Source organism: Rhinichthys klamathensis, unplaced genomic scaffold (genome assembly GCF_029890125.1).
Source record: "Rhinichthys klamathensis goyatoka isolate OS25496 unplaced genomic scaffold, OSU_Roscu_1.1 h1tg000103l_1, whole genome shotgun sequence".
In the NCBI taxonomy this organism is placed as follows: domain Eukaryota; kingdom Metazoa; phylum Chordata; class Actinopteri; order Cypriniformes; family Leuciscidae; genus Rhinichthys; species Rhinichthys klamathensis.
The window spans coordinates 1,342,763-1,366,281 of NW_026606642.1; the positions used below are offsets into that span (position 1 = coordinate 1,342,763).

General features: G+C 40.9%; 1 protein-coding gene across 1 annotated transcript in view; it reads right to left on the bottom strand.

Annotated features, from left to right (window-relative positions):
- The window catches only part of LOC130086893 (uncharacterized), an 832,515-nt gene that overhangs the window by 795,614 nt on the left and 13,382 nt on the right, over positions 1-23,519 (bottom strand). The window contains exons 2-3 of the mRNA XM_056253114.1: positions 22,334-22,630; positions 2,098-2,433 (exon numbers count right to left, since the gene is read on the bottom strand). Coding sequence (XP_056109089.1) covers positions 2,098-2,433; positions 22,334-22,630 — 633 coding nt within the window. The remainder of the gene's footprint in view (positions 1-2,097; positions 2,434-22,333; positions 22,631-23,519) is intronic.

Below are 23,519 nucleotides of genomic sequence, written 5' to 3' on the forward strand. Positions count from 1 at the left end.
ATCTTACTCTCTTCATTTGGGAATCAAGAATTATTTTTTTTTTTTTATAAAAAATGCAAATTGGTGCGCTCCTTGGTAATAAATGTAATCAATGTTACAGAATGTTAAATATAACTAAAACATTAAGTTTAACAAAAAAGAGGCTCTTACTTACCAAATATTAAGACTATATGGTATAATGCCAATAATGGTATTTCTCACAAATATCTTGTATTCTTCTGCACCAAAGTTCTTTGAAAGACGAACTATAACAGTTTAACGGCAGTCCAAAGATTCACATTTGATGTTTAAGTGTTCAAATGAAGTTTAACTTTAGGATTTAAATAAGAACACTTTTACATTGACAGATTTGATCTACTCACCAGTGACAGTAACAGTAATTCTCTTGTTTATGGTGAATCTGCTGATGATGATCTTCAGCTCATACAGTCCAGAATCTGTGAATCTGGTGTTCCTGATGGTCAGAGATCCAGTCTGGGGATCCAGCTTCAGTCTGCCTTTAAATATCCCATCAGGAACATCAGATGTGAGGAATCGTGTGCGTGCTTTATTGATTTCAGCGAGGACCGAGTCTTCAAACATCCACTGCATTAAATCAGTCGTCTGCATCTCAGTGAGATCAGTGTGTAGAGTGACTGAAATTCCCTCTATCACTGATAGTGCTGACATCATTTCACCTGTAATACACACACATGAAGTTTGTCATAGAAAATTTTAACTAAATATTAAGCTAAACATGTTTTAACATTTAACCTTATCTAACATGCTAAATCTCTGAAACAATGTTCTAAGACATTCTGTATTTTAGATACTAGATATTTTAGGTATTTTGAATGTGTGTGTGTGTCGAACCCCTGACTGTGTGTATAAATAACAAATATGGGAAATTAATCTAGACAGATGACTAGGTTAGAACTTGTGATCAATGAAGTAACCGTTAAAACAAAATCTTCTCTACCCAGTAACAGAAGAGACTGCAAATGAATAACCAATCAAATTAATGTCACTATGCCATACCTCCCTATTCTATAAAAACTGTGGTATCTGTGTTTTCGGTGCGATTCTCAATGGAAATTGTCTGAGATCCTCCGGCCTTGGTTATTCTTGGGTGATTTTCAGAGAACTGCTCGAGAACTCCTGGCCGTAATAAAGAGCATCAAAGGACAATTGCTGAAGTCTGTCTGTCATTAAAGCTTCGCAGCGAAGTTAAGAATTATTAGACTCGGCTGTAGTCGACAAGAAGACTCGCTGGAGTATAGTGAGAGAACTGAAACTGAAGTCGATTTGTAGACTCGTGGAGGTGTAAACTTAGCTAACGTCAATATAATTGACGCGCTACAGTATAAGTATTATTGATAGAGTAGTCAGGTTTAGGGAAAAACCAATCACAAGATCATTGAGAAAGACCTACTCAGACGTTACAAGCTACACTGTGTGAATGACGTATGCATGCAATTTCCTGAAAATCAATACAACTGCTCTAAAATATCATAATTATAGATTTATCAAAGTGTATTTTGGTAAAGACATGGTTTGAAAGATGGATTTTTTTTTTGCACTCTCTCATTAATACTATTTTATTCTTTTTTTGATAATAAAAAAGTTACATGGTATAGCTTTAGATGCATGCTTGAAGATTTTTAACAGTTAATAATTTCAGGTAACAAATGTATAATAATTAAGTCTTGTATAATAATGCTAATTTCAATTGTTCTGTAAAGGGCTTAAATCTGTCTGATTTATAGACAAAATGAGCAATAAACAAATTAGTGTTTCATCTCCCATGCACAAGTATATGCATACCGCTTTTATCCAAAGTGATTTACTAATAAGGACACACTCCTGACGGCACTTTTACTGGTGTTTGGAAACTGATGAACAGAATGATTCAAATCTCCACTTTTCATTTAATTCACCAAATGATGTATAAAATTAAGCACTCAAAGCTGAACATCACTTCAGCATAATGATCAAGTGTTTGAGGAGAACTAAAAATAAATGTTCATTTATTTATTTTTTTATTGCAAATAAATGTTCATTTAAGCTATTCTAGGATGCTGGGATTTATTATTACTATAAAAGAGTTGATAAACTCACCGCTGGCAGTCACGTTGTATGACTTGTGTATGGTGTGTCCGCTGCTGCTTTTCCTAATACCAGCTTCATAAAATCCAGAGTTTTTGGTTCCGATGTTCATGATGGTCAGAGATCCAGTCCAATAGTCCAGCTGCAGTCGTTCTCTGAATCTCCCATCAGGACCATCAGATGTTGAGAAGTTTCCAGTCTTTCTATTGTTTTCAGCTATAAGAGAGTTTAGATCTCCAAACCTCCACTCTATCACATCATCTCTCTGTATAATAGTACCAGAGTTTAGAGTGACTGAATCTCCCACTATCAGTGGCACTGACTTCACTTCATCAACATCAGACAGAACTGAAGAAGAAAGAGAAAAAGATTTTCTGTCAGAGAAATACATCAGTCTGTTGTTCTTGTGATAGTTGTGGTTCCCAAACTTTTTAAAAGCATGGAAGCCCTTTGGAGCCTTTTTCTGCCCACGGCACCCCAACCCAATTAAACTAAGTCAAAAAAGTGTTTTGGATTTGTAAAATCGTTTGATAGTGAATTTTTATAATAGTCAGATTTGACATTTCTTGTTTTGACAGTATAGGCTACACACATTCCTTAATCGTTTATATTCAATCCAATCTACCAGATCTTTTGTTAAATGGTATCTTTCCCAGGCCTTGTCCCTTTGCTTAAAGAGATATATTAAATCACCAGCAATCCATAGATGTCTACCCTTCACTTTGACTGATGCCCATGGAGCATGTTTATCTATAACTTTTAATACCTCAGTATAAAAGAAATTCCAGGCATCATCAACATAAGGAATTAAATACATCCTGTTCCAATTAATACATAACAAATCTTGAATAAATGTCTAATAAATTGTCTTACCTTGATTATTTTAGGTGGTAGACGCAGTAACCTTATTTTCGAGATACAAAAGATAACTGAATGGTCACTGAAGCAATCAGATAAAACACCTGAATCAGTAATTCTATTGGGATGCGTGACCAAGATCCAGTCTAAGAGAGACCTGAGTTCCCCTCCACTCTGGTAGGCTCCCGTATTAACTGAGTGAGATTTAGGCTTTCAAACTGATTCCTCTCTTTCAGAGAGGACCTATCAAGCCAATTTCGATTGAAATCTCCCAATACTATAATTTCGTCAAAACAATTTAAAGAATTAATAGTACTAAGAATTGTATTGAGAGTGAGGAGTCACGTGCCGATTTGGGCGGGGTCTGAGCCGGTCGGCCATGATGGAAGGAGACGCTATCGGTTGCCAGGGGCAACGCCTTCAGAACTTCACAGAGGCGCGACACTAAACATTACAGAAATAGCGAAAGAGAGACAGCGCAGCTTAGTATTTGTTTACATTTCACATTTTACCGATACGCCGCAGTTTCTTTGGAAGATATGGAGAAGGAAGAGAAATGAAAGGGGTTCTATCGGGAGAGACTAAATAACAATGCAGCCAGCTTAGAGAAACTGCTTGTCAATAAACTGACAGCAGCAACAGCGAGCAAAGCCTGCTTTCAAAAGCAACACGTCAGCACAGTTCGCCTTTTATTTAACACAAGCGAACGAAATTAATACTCTGTTATTCAACTAGAGTTGTTTCATTTGTTATAGATATATCTGTACCGTGAAATGTTTTAAAAATACACTTTTTTTAATGACGTAAGATTCGCATTGACAGGGGAATGTCCGATCTGTTCGCTTAACGTTGCACGGCAGGTGCAAATGCACGTATCTGATTCATATCAGATTTATTTCCACATATGAATGAGGCCTGAATGAAACATCAAGTATGACTGAACTCTCGCAGTTTAACGTTACAGGTTTGGGGGTTTCTAAGTCTTGCACCCGCAGCCGCAGCAGAATTGTTCAGCTTCTAATGACTTAAAGCTTCTGAACTCTTGCATTGTGTAGGCACAGGCAGTAACGTTCTGATTCTGATTCATTTTATTTAAATAGGGACAATGCACAAGTTAACATTAACCTTGTTTAAAAAACAAAGAGAGATGCATTGTGCCAGGTTGTAGCACAAGTGCTATTTTCCGCCCGTAGTCCCTTGGCAGAGAATAATACAAAACATTAAAATATACAATTTTCTAACCATAAAATTAATTTACAATTAAAACTAACATATGCTCAATTTTCCCCCATTCCTAAAACCAACCCCACCCCACCCCGACAAAACTAAACAATCAAGATCCCTACCTCTCCCAGTACAAAACACACACACACACACACACATTTCATAGATGTGTACAGTTTTGTTGTGACAATAACCATGCTTTTGTCAAACTCGAGAAGGTTTGAGGATTTGTACAGGTAATAAGGTGTGTGGGGAGCGTGTTCCACTGTGTTATAGCCACAAAAGAAAAGGCAGATTTGCCAAATGAGGTTTTGCGATTTGGAATATTGCATTCTCCTCTAGTGGCGGACCGAGTAGCTCTTTTTTTTTCAGAGTTGAGCTCAATAAATTTTTTTAGAGGAGGGGCGACAGCATTATGAATGATTTTAAAAAGTAAACAGACATTCGAATGCATTATCAAATTTCCAAAATTTAAAATATTATACTTAGTCATTATTTTACAGTGGTGATATTGATGAGTCTTTTTATCATGGATCTTAAGGGCTGTTTTATATAAAGATTCAAGTGGTCTCAAGCTTGTCTTTCCTGCTTGAGCCCAACTTGTCATGCAATACATAAAATGCGGGACAATCATTGCACTTAAGTAGGTATTTGATGCCTCAATGGTAAGAGAGTTTCTTATATGCCTGAAATTTATAAGATTAAATTTCAGTGCATTTCTCAATTTTTTAACATGTTTTTTAAAGGTTAGAGTTGGGTCCAGCGTTAAGCCCAAATATTTGAATTCGTCCACATTTTTAATAGTATGCCCATTCACAAAGACCTCAGGACATTCCCTAAGTTTGCATCTATTTTTAAAAAACATGGTTACCGTCTTTTCAGTGTTCAAAGTAAGACATGAGTTATGTAACCACTCAACAACCTTATGCATTACATTCGTTAATTTTAAAGCAACCTCTGTAGCATTTTTCCCATGAGTGTACAGCACAGTATCATCTGCATACATTATTAAATCAATACCATTACATACTAATGGAAGGTCATTTATGTATATACTAAAAAGCAGCGGCCCTAAAATTGACCCTTGCGGGACCCCCATGGTACATCTTTTCAATGGGGAGAATGTATTGTTCATCCGCACGCACTGTTGTCGTCCACTCAGATAAGATTTGAACCAGTTTTGTGTGTTTATTGCAAGATTGTATTGTGCCAATTTGCATAATAGTATCTCATGACTAACCGTATCAAAAGCCTTACTTAAATCAAGAAAGACTGCTCCCACCACACCACCTTGATCTAAATTTGTTTTAATTTGTTCAAGGAAGTAGCAGCAGGCTGTTTCAGTTGAGTGTTTTTTCCTGAATCCAAATTGCATAGGATGTAAAAAGGCCTTAGAGTCAAGGTGAGCAATTAGTTGTTCTGCTACAACCTTTTCAATGACCTTTGAAATGACCGGAAGGATGCTAATAGGTCGGTAATTACTAACCTCTTGTTTGTCACCAGATTTATAGACCGGGGTCACAATAGCAAGTTTTAAGACACCTGGGAAGGTGCTTTCATTAATTGATTTATTTATTACTTTAGTTAAAGGTGTGGTCAAGGATTCTATATGAGTTTTTAAGAAAGCAGTATCAAGACCGTAGATATCCTTTGCTTTGCTATTAGCAAGTGTTGAGAGTATTTTACTAACCTTTATATCGTTTGTGGGTGTCATAATAAAACCAGCACTATCACAGACCAAAGAATAATTAAAAGTTTTTTTAGTAAAATTCTGACCCAGTGTTTCCACGGAATTCAAAAAATAATCGTTAAATTCTGTTGCAATAGCTAAACTATCATGTTGAATTTCATTATTTATTTTGATCTGTAAGTTTTCATGCTTAGACTTGTCCTTGCCAGTTAATTTATCAATAGTCTTCCATAGTTGTTTACTATTCCCTTTTGCTTCTCTAATGATTTCAAGGAAAAATTATGCTTTAGCCTTTCTAAGCTGCATTGTAACCTTATTTCTCAGACCTTTATAAATTAGATGATCAGTAGTTAAACCTGATTTTAAAAACCTTTTTAAAGAGGCATCTCTTTTTTTCATTAGTTGCCAGAGATTACTATTAAACCAAGGCAATATATGTAAAGCTCTAGGTTTTTTGGCTATTGTTTTTGTATATCTTGATATTATTTCTTTAAGGGCTGACGTTATTTCATTGCATGCTTGCTCACAGGGTTTATTTTCAACAGTGTCTCTCCAATTTGTTTGCTTTATTTCATTCTCAATTTGTGTTAACTCTCTCTTTGGAATATATGATATAGCGGGATTTCCTTTCACTGTATTTTGGTCCCTGTACCGTGATTTGGTCAATTTCCTAGCAGCTAACGTGAGATTATGATCTGACAAGCCAGTAACAAGGTTGTATGTTTTAATTATCCTTTCTGGTTTATTTGTAAAAACTAAATCCAATAAGGTTTGAGAGGATTTAGTTATTCGTGTAGGTTTATTTATCTTTTGTACCATATAAAATGTTTTTGCAATATCTTTAAGCTTTTTTCTGCGTGATTTATCGAGCCAGTTTAAGTTGAAGTCACCCATTAGTATAACTTCTTTGCTTTCATGTTGTTTAAGGGTTGCAGATAAACAGCTAAAAAAATCATTTGTGGCAGTAGGTGGACGATAGACTGCAAAGATAACGAAAGACATTTCGGGGGACAATGTAATAGTAACCCCTATACACTCCAGGGTGTTTTCATTCATATCTATTTGTTTACTTAAAATGCTCTCCTTAACATAAATTAAAACCCCACCACCTTTCCCTTGACTTCTGTCTCGTCTGTACACCTTATAACCCGGGATATTAAATACTGATAAAGGAGTTGTTGGAGTTAGCCAAGTTTCAGTGAGACACAAATAGTCAAGATTTGAGTCCGTTAGCAAATGTTCCAATTGTTCAGTTTTAGATACAACGCTGCGTATATTCAAATGTCCACCAAAAACTCCTTTCGGTTTTGTTTTCGGGTTCCATAATACGCTCGCATGGTTAACAGTCTGAAACAGTTTTGTTTGATGCTGTTTAATAAACACGGTGGCAGTCTGTGAGGATTTTGTGTGATTTTTACCTCGTAATCCTGTAGGGAGAGCGTCACAAAAGTAGGACATCGGTCTCTCCACATGTCCACGGGGAACGGACTCGTAGTTAGCAGGCCCCGGGTTTAGATGGATGTCCCCACATAACAGAAGAATACTACAGAAGATGATGGAATAACCCTGTTTCGCTGGTATGGAGGTCGATTTCTGTCTGCGCTGCTCACGTTTGCTAGACGGGAACCGGTCAGATGCTCGTCCGTCATCCAGAAAGTTGGAATATAAAATGTATTGACTCCATGAATCAAGTGGAACAGCGGGATCTTCCGGTGAGATGGCATACCGAGATGAGCGTCCACAAGCAGCAGACCAGTTTCCCCACAACTGTATAGCTGTGAGTATCAGTAGGTACAGGGCCAAGCCGCTGCAACCACCTGTCGCCATCTGCTTCCGGATTTCACAGGCAGCCAGTTCACTTGCTGAGGCAAATCTTTTGGTAAAGCAGGAGCGCCCAGTTGAACGGCCTGGTAGGGTCGGTCTCTTCATCAGCTTTTTGATATCAGTTAGTCTGATATCAGTTAGTCACTGATACCATAAACAAACCAGGTAATTAACTTTGTCAGCGTATGTGAAAGGTGCTAGTGCTTTGGTCTTTCGTCCATTCTGTAGCAGGTCGTACGGGTCCATGTTGATGTCAAGTAGTTTCTCTAAATAACGCTGCTTTGTGTTGTTATTTAGTCTCTCCCGATAGAGCCCCTTTCCTTTTGCTTCCCGCTTCTTCATTTATTCCCAAGAAACTGTGCCTTATCGCAAAAATGCAAATAAATATCAAGCTGCTCTCTCTCTACAGTCGCTATTTCTCTCGGTCTCACGGTCGAAGTAACCATGACAACGGATAGCGTATCCTTCCAAGATGGCGAATCCTTCCCACAATGCAACACGGAGTGATACGCGTGACGTCACCTTCTCATTCTCAATTTGTTGTTTTGGATGGAGAGTTAAGGGGATCTATATATGTTTCCTATAATCAACCGTTTGTTTTGATGAAAACAACAAACTTTACCCAGGATCTGTAAGTGATAAGGAGATAGTACTTGTTTCTGATGTTTTGAACCATTTTAAGCCTGGAGACCTGATTTTGTTGACAAGGGATTTCTAATCCACAACATTCTGCCAGAAAGAGTCACAGTAAACGTTCCCCCATTCCTCAGTAACGGCCAACGGACACACAGTGAAGCACATGCTACAAAGCTGATTGCACAGAACAGAATTCATGTAGAGATGAAAGGCAAATGGCCGTTTAAAAGATTTTAAAATTCTGAGATTTATTCCATCTCATTGCTCAGGTATGCTGTGCACTAGTGAACCTCCTCAAAGTCCTCTCATAAAAGAAGTGGCAACAGAATAGTGCAAAAACGATCCTGCTCTCCATCCAGCCAGAAACCAGCCATTAACATCAGGCTCCTACTCTCCATCCAGCCATTAACATCAGGCTCCTGCTCTCCATCCAGCCATTAACATGGCTCCTGCTCTCCATCCAGCCATTAAGATCAGGCTCCTGCTCTCCATCCAGCCATTAACATCAGGCTCCTACTCTCCATCCAGCCATTAATATCAGACTCCTGCTCTCCATTCAGCCATTAACATCAGGCTCCTTCTCTCCATCCAGCCAGAAACACCTGCTTTCCATTCAGCCATTAACATCAGGCTCCTACTCTCCATCCAGCCATTAACATCAGGCTCCTTCTCTCCATCCAGCCATTAACATCAGGCTCCTTCTCTCCATCCAGCCATTAACATCAGGCTCCTACTCTCCATCCAGCCATTAACATCAGGCTCCTGCTCTCCATCCAGCCATTAACATCAGGCTCCTTTTCTCCATCCAGCCATTAACATCAGGCTCCTTCTCTCCATCCAGCAATTAACATCAGGCTCCTTCTCTCCATCCAGCCATTAACATCAGGCTCCTTCTCTCCATCCAGCCATTAACATCAGGCTCCTTCTCTCCATCCAGCCATTAACATCAGGCTCCTGCTCTCCATCCAGCCATTAACATCAGGCTCCTGCTCTCCATCCAGCCATTAACATCAGGCTCCTACTCTCCATCCAGCCATTAACATCAGGCTCCTACTCTCCATCCAGCCATTAACATCAGGCTCCTACTCTCCATCCAGCCATTAACATTAGGCTCCTTCTCTCCATCCAGCCATTAACATTAGGCTCCTACTCTCCATCCAGCCATTAACATCAGGCTCCTACTCTCCATCCAGCCATTAACATCAGGCTCCTTCTCTCCATCCAGCCATTAACATCAGGCTCCTGCTCTCCATCCAGCCATTAACATCAGGCTCCTGCTCTCCATCCAGCCATTAACATCAGGCTCCTACTCTCCATCCAGCCATTAACATCAGGCTCCTTCTCTCCATCCAGCCATTAACATCAGGCTCCTGCTCTCCATCCAGCCATTAACATCAGGCTCCTACTCTCCATCCAGCCATTAACATCAGGCTCCTACTCTCCATCCAGCCATTAACATCAGGCTCCTTCTCTTCATCCAGCCATTAACATCAGGCTCCTTCTCTCCATCCAGCCATTAACATCAGGCTCCTACTCTCCATCCAGCCATTAACATCAGGCTCCTACTCTCCATCCAGCCATTAACATCAGGCTCCTTCTCTCCATCCAGCCATTAATATCAGGCTCCTTCTCTCCATCCAGCCATTAACATCAGGCTCCTACTCTCCATCCAGCCATTAACATCAGGCTCCTTCTCTCCATCCAGCCATTAACATCAGGCTCCTGCTCTCCATCCAGCCATTAACATCAGGCTCCTTTTCTGCATCCAGCCATTAACATCAGGCTCCTACTCTCCATCCAGCCATTAACATCAGGCTCCTACTCTCCATCCAGCCATTAACATCAGGCTCCTTCTCTCCATCCAGCCATTAACATCAGGCTCCTGCTCTCCATCCAGCCATTAACATCAGGCTCCTACTCTCCATCCAGCCATTAACATCAGGCTCCTTCTCTCCATCCAGCCATTAACATCAGGCTCCTACTCTCCATCCAGCCATTAACATCAGGCTCCTTCTCTTCATCCAGCCATTAACATCAGGCTCCTTCTCTCCATCCAGCCATTAACATCAGGCTCCTACTCTCCATCCAGCCATTAACATCAGGCTCCTACTCTCCATCCAGCCATTAACATCAGGCTCCTTCTCTCCATCCAGCCATTAATATCAGGCTCCTTCTCTCCATCCAGCCATTAACATCAGGCTCCTACTCTCCATCCAGCCATTAACATCAGGCTCCTTCTCTCCATCCAGCCATTAACATCAGGCTCCTGCTCTCCATCCAGCCATTAACATCAGGCTCCTTTTCTGCATCCAGCCATTAACATCAGGCTCCTACTCTCCATCCAGCCATTAACATCAGGCTCCTGCTCTCCATCCAGCCATTAACATCAGGCTCCTTTTCTCCATCCAGCCATTAACATCAGGCTCCTTCTCTCCATCCAGCCATTAACATCAGGCTCCTTCTCTCCATCCAGCCATTAACATCAGGCTCCTACTCTCCATCCAGCCATTAACATCAGGCTCCTTCTCTCCATTCAGCCATTAACATCAGGCTCCTACTCTTCATCCAGCCATTAACATCAGGCTCCTACTCTCCATCCAGCCATTAACATCAGGCTCCTACTCTCCATCCAGCCATTAACATCAGGCTCCTTCTCTCCATCCAGCCATTAACATCAGGCTCCTGCTCTCCATCCAGCCATTAACATCAGGCTCCTTTTCTGCATCCAGCCATTAACATCAGGCTCCTTCTCTCCATCCAGCCATTAACATCAGGCTCCTTCTCTCCATCCAGCCATTAACATCAGGCTCCTACTCTCCATCCAGCCATTAACATCAGGCTCCTTCTCTCCATTCAGCCATTAACATCAGGCTCCTACTCTCCATCCAGCCATTAACATCAGGCTCCTGCTCTCCATCCAGCCATTAACATCAGGCTCCTGCTCTCCATCCAGCCATTAACATCAGGCTCCTTTTCTCCATCCAGCCATTAACATCAGGCTCCTTCTCTCCATCCAGCCATTAACATCAGGCTCCTTCTCTCCATTCAGCCATTAACATCAGGCTCCTGCTCTCCATCCAGCCATTAACATCAGGCTCCTACTCTCCATCCAGCCATTAACATCAGGCTCATTCTCTCCATTCAGCCATTAACATCAGGCTCCTTTTCTCCATCCAGCCATTAACATCAGGCTCCTGCTCTCCATCCAGCCATTAACATCAGGCTCCTACTCTCCATCCAGCCATTAACATCAGGCTCCTTCTCTCCATCCAGCCATTAACATCAGGCTCCTTTTCTCCATCCAGCCATTAACATCAGGCTCCTTCTCTCCATCCAGCCATTAACATCAGGCTCCTTCTCTCCATCCAGCCATTAACATCAGGCTCCTTTTCTCCATCCAGCCATTAACATCAGGCTCCTTTTCTCCATCCAGCCATTAACATCAGGCTCCTTTTCTCCATCCAGCCATTAACATCAGGCTCCTTTTCTCCATCCAGCCATTAACATCAGGCTCCTTCTCTCCATCCAGCCATTAACATCAGGCTCCTTCTCTCCATCCAGCCATTAACATCAGGCTCCTTCTCTCCATCCAGCCATTAACATCAGGCTCCTTCTCTCCATCCAGCCATTAACATCAGGCTCCTACTCTCCATCCAGCCATTAACATCAGGCTCCTACTCTCCATCCAGCCATTAACATCAGGCTCCTTCTCTCCATCCAGCCATTAATATCAGGCTCCTTCTCTCCATCCAGCCATTAACATCAGGCTCCTACTCTCCATCCAGCCATTAACATCAGGCTCCTTCTCTCCATCCAGCCATTAACATCAGGCTCCTGCTCTCCATCCAGCCATTAACATCAGGCTCCTTTTCTGCATCCAGCCATTAACATCAGGCTCCTACTCTCCATCCAGCCATTAACATCAGGCTCCTGCTCTCCATCCAGCCATTAACATCAGGCTCCTTTTCTCCATCCAGCCATTAACATCAGGCTCCTTCTCTCCATCCAGCCATTAACATCAGGCTCCTTCTCTCCATCCAGCCATTAACATCAGGCTCCTACTCTCCATCCAGCCATTAACATCAGGCTCCTACTCTCCATCCAGCCATTAACATCAGGCTCATTCTCTCCATTCAGCCATTAACATCAGGCTCCTTTTCTCCATCCAGCCATTAACATCAGGCTCCTGCTCTCCATCCAGCCATTAACATCAGGCTCCTACTCTCCATCCAGCCATTACCATCAGGCTCCTTCTCTCCATCCAGCCATTAACATCAGGCTCCTTTTCTCCATCCAGCCATTAACATCAGGCTCCTTCTCTCCATCCAGCCATTAACATCAGGCTCCTTCTCTCCATCCAGCCATTAACATCAGGCTCCTTTTCTCCATCCAGCCATTAACATCAGGCTCCTTTTCTCCATCCAGCCATTAACATCAGGCTCCTTTTCTCCATCCAGCCATTAACATCAGGCTCCTTTTCTCCATCCAGCCATTAACATCAGGCTCCTTCTCTCCATCCAGCCATTAACATCAGGCTCCTTCTCTCCATCCAGCCATTAACATCAGGCTCCTTCTCTCCATCCAGCCATTAACATCAGGCTCCTTCTCTCCATCCAGCCATTAACATCAGGCTCCTGCTCTCCATCCAGCCATTAACATCAGGCTCCTTTTCTCCATCCAGCCATTAACATCAGGCTCCTTCTCTCCATCCAGCCAATAACATCAGGCTCCTTTTCTCCATCCAGCCATTAACATCAGGTTCCTGCTCTCCATCCAGCCATTAACATCAGGCTCCTTCTCTCCATCCAGCCATTAACATCAGGCTCCTTCTCTCCATCCAGCCATTAACATCAGGCTCCTGCTCTCCATCCAGCCATTAACATCAGGCTCCTGCTCTCCATCCAGCCATTAACATCAGGCTCCTGCTCTCCATCCAGCCATTAACATGAGGCTCCTTTTCTCCATCCAGCCATTAACATCAGGCTCCTTCTCTCCATCCAGCCATTAACATCAGGCTCCTTTTCTCCATCCAGCCATTAACATCAGGCTCCTTCTCTCCATCCAGCCATTAACATCAGGCTCCTTTTCTCCATCCAGCCATTAACATCAGGCTCCTACTCTCCATCCAGCCATTAACATCAGGCTCCTTCTCTCCATTCAGCCATTAACATCAGGCTCCTACTCTCCATCCAGCCATTAACATCAGGCTCCTACTCTCCATCCAGCCATTAACATCAGGCTCCTACTCTCCATCCAGCCATTAACATCAGGCTCCTACTCTCCATCCAGCCATTAACATCAGGCTCCTGCTCTCCATCCAGCCATTAACATCAGGCTCCTTTTCTCCATCCAGCCATTAACATCAGGCTCCTTCTCTCCATCCAGCCATTAACATCAGGCTCCTTCTCTCCATTCAGCCATTAACATCAGGCTCCTGCTCTCCATCCAGCCATTAACATCAGGCTCCTACTCTCCATCCAGCCATTAACATTAGGCTCATTCTCTCCATTCAGCAATTAACATCAGGCTCCTTTTCTCCATCCAGCCATTAACATCAGGCTCCTGCTCTCCATCCAGCCATTAACATCAGGCTCCTACTCTCCATCCAGCCATTAACATCAGGCTCCTTCTCTCCATCCAGCCATTAACATCAGGCTCCTTTTCTCCATCCAGCCATTAACATCAGGCTCCTTCTCTCCATCCAGCCATTAACATCAGGCTCCTTCTCTCCATCCAGCCATTAACATCAGGCTCCTTTTCTCCATCCAGCCATTAACATCAGGTTCCTGCTCTCCATCCAGCCATTAACATCAGGCTCCTTCTCTCCATCCAGCCATTAACATCAGGCTGCTTCTCTCCATCCAGCCATTAACATCAGGCTCCTTCTCTCCATCCAGCCATTAACATCAGGCTCCTGCTCTCCATCCAGCCATTAACATCAGGCTCCTGCTCTCCATCCAGCCATTAACATCAGGCTCCTTTTCTCCATCCAGCCATTAACATCAGGCTCCTTCTCTCCATCCAGCCATTAACATCAGGCTCCTTTTCTCCATCCAGCCATTAACATCAGGCTCCTTCTCTCCATCCAGCCATTAACATCAGGCTCCTTTTCTCCATCCAGCCATTAACATCAGGCTCCTGCTCTCCATCCAGCCATTAACATCAGGCTCCTTCTCTCCATCCAGCCAGAAACAATGGATTTCCTGACGTTTCTAATATTACCTCAATGTAAAGGTTAGTACCGTAAAACTTCAAATAATAGCCGAGTCCCAAATAGACGCCTGTCTCTTTTACACGCCTGGTGTGGCTGCAGGTGTGGGTAAATAAAGGCCGGTCTCAAATAGAGGCCGGGTCTGTTTTTTAGTTTCGGGTTGTATTTAATCCTCTAAAACCGCCAGATCGCCCGCTTTTTGGCGGCCACCAAAGCATATTTTTGTCCCTCCAAAGCCTTTTTTTTGATCGATGAGTGATGTAGAATAGAATGACTGCTGCGCTTGACAGGGCGCGATACGAGCAGAGAGAGAAAGCCCCGGCCGCGCGCGCGCACTCTCCCGTCTTCAAACAACGAGCGCTGTCTTGCTCTCTCTCCCTCGCGCATATTAATCAAAATCAATTGACGCGATAGTAAAAGGTCGGAAGACCGCAGTTTCACGTGGAGCATTTGGAGATTTTTAGAGATTAGAGACAGGCCTATACACTCAATGAACGACATCTCAACACTAAATTATAAAGGCCTGTCTCATATAGACGCCCGTCTCAAATACAAGCCGGTGCAGTTCGACAATTTGGGTAAATAAAAGCCCGGGCTACTATTTGAAGTTTTACGGTAAGTTTATTAGATACCTCTATTCTGTCATCGTTCAGTTAAGCTCAGCCCAGCTTCTATTACACTGTGTGTACACCAGGTGCGATGTGACACACAGCTTGTTCTAATGGGATTTTCGCATTGAACCGCGACCTCATACAGTAAGAAATATGTCTACAAATTTTTGATTGTTCAGATTTTTACAACTATTTTTTAATTCTTAACAAAATTAACTTGCAGGTTTGATTGCCAAGTGTCATCTCTGGATTTGGGGATGATGACACTTTGTTTTGTGGTCCACATAGTGAAGTAGCAGGTTTCTCTTGCAGTGAGGTGAAGCTGTCCCTGTACTTGATGCCAGTAGGGGTGGTCTCTGTGCAGGCTAATTGACTTTTCTCTTGCATTGTAGGGACACTTGGCCTCCAATATTGCAGATGACCCCACCAGACCATCTGGAGATGCTCCCAACACTCCTAAAGGAGACAGCCACAAGCCAGACTCCTGGACTGGCATCTGAGTTCCTGTGGTGAATGCCTGGATGGCTTCACTCTCGTTCACAATACCCCACTGTACAGACAAAACACCCTCTAGGGCTTGTTGCTTTCCCAGCACCCTAGCAAGAAGTGAAGCAGCCACACGCTTTGACCTAAGGACAGCTCCAAAGTTGCTGGCAGTCAGCCTTCCACGTCTAAATAAATGCCAGTTTGGATTGTTGCGCTGACCAGTTGTTGCCACCTGAATAGCCCTCCGTTCCTCCTCTGACAAAGCCATACTGGCCAGGATAGCTTCAGACCCCTGATGACCTACAGACTCTACAATTCTAGGAACAGAATGTGCTTCCGAGGTGTGAGGATTCTCTTCAGGTTTAGGTGAGAGAAGCCAGGACATTCCTGAGAACCTGCCCCTGAGTCTGTTCCTCAGCCAAACACGATCCTCTGCTGTTGGCTCTCGTGTCAGTGGGTTATAAGGCTCATTCGGTGGAGGGAACAGCTCCTCTACAGAGTGTGTGCTCTTAGCTGCTTTGGGCTTCTTCCACAGACATGTGGTGTCTGTGCAGCTGAAATTGTGGATGGCAAAGATGGCCAAAGCAGCTGCATGGCTGCATTTGTATTGTCCACGTGGACATTCACATTGTGTAGCAACAATGCCATCTTTCCCTGTAGAGACCTGTCATGTGAATTATCAGTTTTTGCTATTAGTATATAGTTTGTTTTCAGTTTACTTATTTTATGAAAATAAAGATGTTTACTACAACTCTTGCTGTAAGGTTTCTGTGGCTCAGTGATTAGAGCATTTTGTTAACTGTGCAAAAGGTTGCGAGTTCAATTCCCAGAGAACACGCTGATATGTATAGCCTTAATGCACTGTAAGTCGCCCGTCTGACAAAAAACTAAAATTAAATGTTAAAATATTGTAATACTACTTGTATACTATTGTAACTACACTCCAGTCAGCTCACAGTAATGTGAATGTGAGATAAAATTTACTACACTGGCTCTCACATTGGGGCTTGTGGAGGTAAAAATATATAGAAAAGGTTAACAAAATGAGTGTGTATGGTTTATTTAGGGAACATATATGGTTTAATTATAATATATTTGTTGATGCTTTTGGACAATTATCTTTAAATTCAACATATATAATTATATACAACTATTATATTAAATGTTTGGAATTTAACTGTGTTATGCTTGTTCAGAGATCATTTGTATAGTTATCTTAAATACATAGAACACTATTATAACTCCTCTATCTCTCCCTAGTTTTACTTCCCGAGACTCGATAAACCTTGTCCCTCATGCTGGCCCTTACAATACCGGCAAGTTAACCAGCATCTAAGCTGCACTGTTCTACATGTCCAGATTTATAGTGGTTCTCTCCTCAATCTAGGGTTTTTCCATCGTCTAAGAAAAATGACATAAGATTGGAAATTGATACGGCCATAGCTAACGTTACATTAGTGCTTCTGAGATGGTAAAATCGCGGGTTTTTTCTGGCGAATTAGCAAATGGTATGCAAACATACTGAAGGGTTGGTCAAAATCCCTTGCCTCTTCAAATACATATATAATCATATATCATTTTGAATGGTTATATACTTCCTTTATAAAAATCAATAATCAAATATATTCATTATCACATAATAATTTTTATATTCTTTGTGCTTGTGAAATTATATTTTCTTAAATGCATGGATGTAAGTAACCAGTTTCTTTTAGGTGCATTCCAATCTTACTTTGAGATTGCACGTAGTACACGCAGGACCCGAAGGCCACGTAACCCACAAGGCCGTTTGTCTCTTTCTCTGGGATCAGTAGAAAGGTTAGAGGGTCCTAAAGGCAGCGTGGACACATATGATCCTTCGTTGGACATATGGTCAAGCTATATTGAGCGTTACTATCAAACTTTAATTGTTGTATTAAAATGTATTCTTTCCAGTATATTTCCTTCCTTGGGAGTAAATGCCAGTGATCTGTTTTTCTCCCAAACGAGTGAATGTTTTAGCAGTATGTTTTGGTATACTTAACTGATAATAAGGAGCTCAGACTCTCTTCAGCCTTGATGGGAGCTGTTATTTGCTAGTGTCTGTTATTTGTGTGTGTGTGTGTATGACATTCTATGTAGGTTCTGGACGGTCGGACCAGACACCCCGGTGCCCTTCTCTAACCTGCGAGGCCACCACAGACCTAAATCCAATGAGTGGACGACAACTATCTTTACTAATGGCGATAGGCACCCCTATCTCCTCACATGTGTTAAATTGTTTAGGCTTTCATGTTTCTTAGCCAATGAGAATCATTCAACCTGTAAGCAATGACGTAGCTTAGACCTTGGAAATGGTATAACTGCTGTGATCTGTGTAACTGTAAGCGGGGCGGCCTACGAACTCCTGTGTGAGTCTTGAAGCTGACTTCTGCTGATGAAAATGCAAACTATCTTCAGTAAAACTTTTCTTTAATTTTTTATAATTCTGACTCCGGGTCTTCATTCTTCATATCTGGTTCTGGGTCTTTGACTGTATACCCCTTACAATACAATCAAACATAATACAGTGAAAGATAATCTTTAAAGTTAATTTGGGGCACAATGATCAGGCATAATAATCTTAATCACAAAGAAAATAATATTAAAGCTCCAGTCCGTAACTTTTTTAAGTTAAAAATAATCCAAAATAATTATATTAAAAAAAAACGTATTCTGCCAGTGGTCAAAACTATCTGCTTGCCATAGCTAGATTCAAAACGGTTAGCTTGTAATAATGATTTTAATTCCAGTGGTACTGGTGGGTTTCCGCGGGAAATTCGAGCATGTCTTTGCGTCATTACGTCACACCCGTACACATAAAGAAGGAGTTTCGGCTAGCCGGCTATACTGCGCGTGACGAGATGTTTAGATGTATAGGCTTTTCTCGCAGCACTTTACATAATTAAACTTATGGCATCCAGAAAGATCCAAACAACAATCATCAGTGTCAACTGGAGATTCAGCAGTTATAAAACCCAAAAGACTTCGTACTTCGGTTTTAAGGTGGCTAGAGAAAGAGAAAGAAACCGTCTCATGCGAACACAAGGATTTAAACATCGGCGGGGCTTTTGAAAAGTGCGTGAACTCCGTGTTTTGAAGGGGTTCAAAACAGAAGAAGAGACGGCTTTTTTCTGCTGAACAAGTAAGACATTTCAATAGTTCAATCGTGTAACAGTACGTTTTCTTAATTCACACAGTTATGGAGTTTCCTTTGTTGTGCCTTTCTCGTTTTGCTATTATGGAGAATATGAATTCTGAACTACACAGGTAACCATAAAACACATTAAATTTAACATTAGTCACGCAATGCTGATGTTGTTAACATGAACAATTTGAGAACAAAGTAGGCTATAATTTGCACGGTTGCTGTAAATCGCGTTGATTAAATCTAACGAAGCTTATCATGTCGAATGCTTTTTCCCCCTTAGTTGGTCAGAACAAAAATGGATTTTACTTACTTGTTCAGAAGACATTTTCTTATGAAAATTCTTATGTTGCTCAAACTTTCAAAAGGTGAATCTGTGATTCTGTATGACAGTATCCACACAGCGCGGCGACTGACAGCACCACTCGCCTCAAAACACATCCGCGCTGTTTCATGCCGATTTACAACCCACGTAAAGATAATAATTCCGCGAATCACTGCAGTTACAGATTTCGAACAGAGAGATGGCGACAAAGAGGAAAAGTTCCGGACTGCAGCTTTAAGGTTTATAAACTAACAAAATAATAAACGAATAAATAAAACATTAACAAAAGATAAATAAATCTCAGAGAGGCACGCATAAACAAAATTAGTTTCTAACATTTTTGGAAAAAGCGAATGGGCAATATTTCTCATGAAAAAGTGGATAAGTGTTCATACACAGCGCAGATCATAATGAGCGAGCGTGTTTTTTAAATAAAGTTTGAGGAAGCTTGATGATGACGTTGATCCGCGACCATAGCATTTTATATCTGAAGCCTTTATTTAGGCTTCAAAATGTATACATCTAGTTGGGTCACAACTCTTTGTTGAACACAGATCTTTTTTTTGGCGATTTTCCAAAAGTCTATGGGGAAAATGCATAGCTTTTCGATCGAGGGAACCCATGCGCCGCTAACTTCCGAGTTGTCCTACAAAGTGACGTCATAACTTCGGCACTCTATAAGCTATCGACAATGAGATTAGAAAAATAAAGTGCAACACTTACAAAAAAAAGCCTCTTAAATAACACCTTTCCCATTTTCCAAGACTTCATCATCAGGCAAAAATGTGCTTCCCTTCAATGAAAGCGAAGGGACCACGAAAGTATGCCACTTTCCCTTCAGCTCGTGCTTGTTTAATGCGTGGCCAAAGTACTCCCGTAGCCTCTCGGTCTTCTTTATTTAAGTCCTCAGAGAAATTAATGCATGCTTCCTTGCACACGGTTGATCCCTTTGACAATGTCCATATTTGATCTCTGTAGATTCGCTTTGAAAGCTGTATGATGATCTGGCGCATACGATTTCCTTCTCTTCTGCCAATACGATGAACCGTATCAACCGCCTCTTCCATTTCCCAGGGCACACCAGGAGCAATCTTGGCCAGCAGGGTTATCACTTCCTGTCGGATGCGTAAATTCCAACGCCTTTTGTAGCGATCCAATTCTCCTACCCTTGACCTCAGCTCTTTATTTTCTTTTTTTAAGATCAGAAAGTTCCAGCTCCAATATAGCTTCCTTCTGCTTGTGAGCTTTCATCTCTTCCTTAACCTCAGAAATGGTGTTACAATTCTCTTCCATTTTTTTGGACAGCTCCTCCAGTTTCTTGGGAGTGAACAACTCTTTCTCTCTATGGCTCTGGACTGAAGCAATCTAAATCTGATTAATATACACTACAGTTTAAATGTTTGGGGTCACTATGCTCTTATTTAATTGAATAAATTAAAGGTGCTCTAAGCGATGTCGGGTGACGTCACTTCTTGTTGACTTTTAAAGTATTGTCAAACAAAACGGAGGCTAGCTAGACCCTCCCTCCTCCTCATCCGCGCACTAACCCTCCAAACCCCGCCCCCAAGTCCTTCTTGTCGGTGATTGGCTGGAACTGTTTGTCATGTTTTGTGGAGCGGGTTAGCCCAGTTTGTTTTTGTTGCTGTTTGTGGAGCCTGGGCTGTCTACAGAGATCGCGTTTCTTTACAGTGTGTTCAGGGGACAGGCAGCCAGCGGTTAGTGAGGAGATGTTTGCTGTATGTGACAAAAAATGTTTTGGCCTAAAAAACGTGTGACATCGCTTAGAGCACCTTTAATATTTTTATTTAGCAAGGACACCTTAATCAAAAATAACAGTAAAAAATGTATAATATAACAAAAGATTTCAAAAAAATGTTGTTCAATCTTTCTGTTCATCAAAGTATCCTGAAAAAGCAAGACTGTATTAGAGTTTCCACACCTTAGTAAGCAGCACAACCATTTAAAAAAAAACATCATAGAAAAAAAAAAACATTTAGGCCTATTTTTAAATAGGATTTTTTTTAAATAATGTGTGGCAAACAGGATGAAAAAGAGGACCAGGGCTGGACTATTTCTGCTGTGTTTTGTTTATTTGTGGCGGCAGTCGTCCGTTTAGTTGTTTGTTTATTTTACGTTATTAAAGAATTTAAATGTTTGCTGGTTCACGCCTCCTCCTCACACCAACTTACTTTTACATAATGATTTAATTTAGGCACTAATACAACATTAGTTATTAAAAGTGACAGCCCAGTGGGGTTGTTGAATACACCAGAAACAGAGACCAGGAATGATACTCTACGTTGATTAAAGTAAAACAAACAGAGATGTAATCCATAGAAAGTAGTTAAACTTAAATGAAAAGCAAACAATGTCTTCATGTTTATAACCTAAAACCGATTGAAAAATCGCTCCTCTTCATAACGTAAGGATCACGTCCAACATATGTTTAGATTTTTTGTTTATATCTTTAGGCTCCTTAGCATGTAAAAAGGTCTATTTTATTTTGGATTTCTTTTTAAAATTTTGTTTGTGAGTCCCTGATGTATTTTGGGATTATTTATAGTTAGAAATCTTGTTTATTATTAAGATATGTGTTTGCACAATAAACTGCATCTGAGGTGTCATACAATTTGGACTCCTGTAACTATTGACTGATTATTTGGAAATCTGCTTTTCCTCCATCTTAGATCAGATTAAACTCTATTGTCATTTTGAGAGCTAATGAAATAGACATTCTTAGTTATCAATTTTGGAAAAATTCAAGATCAGATGACCTCTAGACCTACACGTCTAAATTCATCTCAACGATACAAAATAACAATTCTCACAAGTTTTGTGAGGGTTATAATTTTTTCACTGATTAGCAACAAAAGAAAATAATTTATATGACATATTTTAACTGCCTTTTTAAGAAATCTAAGTCCAACTGGTACTGATATGATCATTTTACCATATAATTAAAAATAAATATGAAATCTGTTGTTTTTCCTTATAATAAAGAAGCAATTGCATTGAATATTGAAGGGTCTGTTTGTCCGTTTTCTTGTCAGATGATGACAAATATTTTTATAAATATCTCATTTTAAACTGAAATTATTTGTATAAATGAAAGTTTGCCAGTATCATTTTGTATCTGTAACAAAACATTGTAGAGAATTTAAATTGTTCATAGGGTGTGTATTATGTATAACAATTATTAAATAAAAAAAACACTCACCACTGACACTGAATATCTTCTCTGAGGACCCACTGTTGTTGATGATCTGTAGTTTACATTCTCCAGAGTCTGTGGTTTTGATGTTTGTGATCTTGATATCTCCAGTCTGATTGTCCAGCTGCAGTCTGTCTCTGAATGCCCCTTCAGTTCTGACGGAGTCATCACTGATTTTAGCAATGCGATATCCATTTAACCTCCATTCTATCTCATCATCTCTCTGTATTTCAGTAACAGCAGTGTGTAAAGTGACAGAATCTCCCTCAATGACTGACACTTTCTCTGCATCACCAAACACACCTGGAGAACAAACAGAAACATACTCAGTCAGAAATTAAACATATAAAACACTCAGAAATCATGAGTCTTGTTGACTGATCAGTGGCAATAATAAATCTCACATGTTTTTCTGCAGTCTGCATTAAATCTGGGTCTACACTGTTCTGTTTATGCCCATCATGTACACACACACACACACACACAATATTATGTGGCTACAAACAACAAACGGATACATATTTGTATTGAGGAACCCAAACTCTTAATAACAACTACCCACAAATGAGTATACAATTATTAGGCTATATATGTTTGAGTTTCATCTAAAACAAACAATAGAATTTAATGCAATGCATTAGATCTATTGTAACTCAAGGAATCTTTTCATAGTTCCTAGAACTATTGGCGAAAGTACCCGGATTTTGGCGTGTTCGCAGGAACTAAGAGCGATTTTAGGCAAGGCAAGTTTATTTATATAGCACATTTCATACACAATGGTAATTCAAAGTGCTTTACATAGAAGGAATTAAAATAATCAAAAATAAGAAAAAATAAGAAACTGTTTAGAATAAAAATGAAATAAAATACAGTACAAACAGTCGGACACACAGTGGCACAGTGCTCATTCAGTAAATGCACAGCTAAACAGAAGTTTTTTGAGTCTGGATTTGAATGTGATCTCTTGATCTTGATCTCTTGATCTCTTCTGTAGGAGCACATCTGATCTCTTCTGTAGGAGCACATCTGATCTCTACTGTAGGAGCACATCTGATCTCTACTGTAGGAGCACATCTGATCTCTACTGTAGGAGCACATCTGATCTCTTCTGTAGGAGCACATCTGATCTCTTCTGTAGGCGCACATCTGATCTCTACTGTAGGAGCACATCTGATCTCTTCTGTAGGAGCAC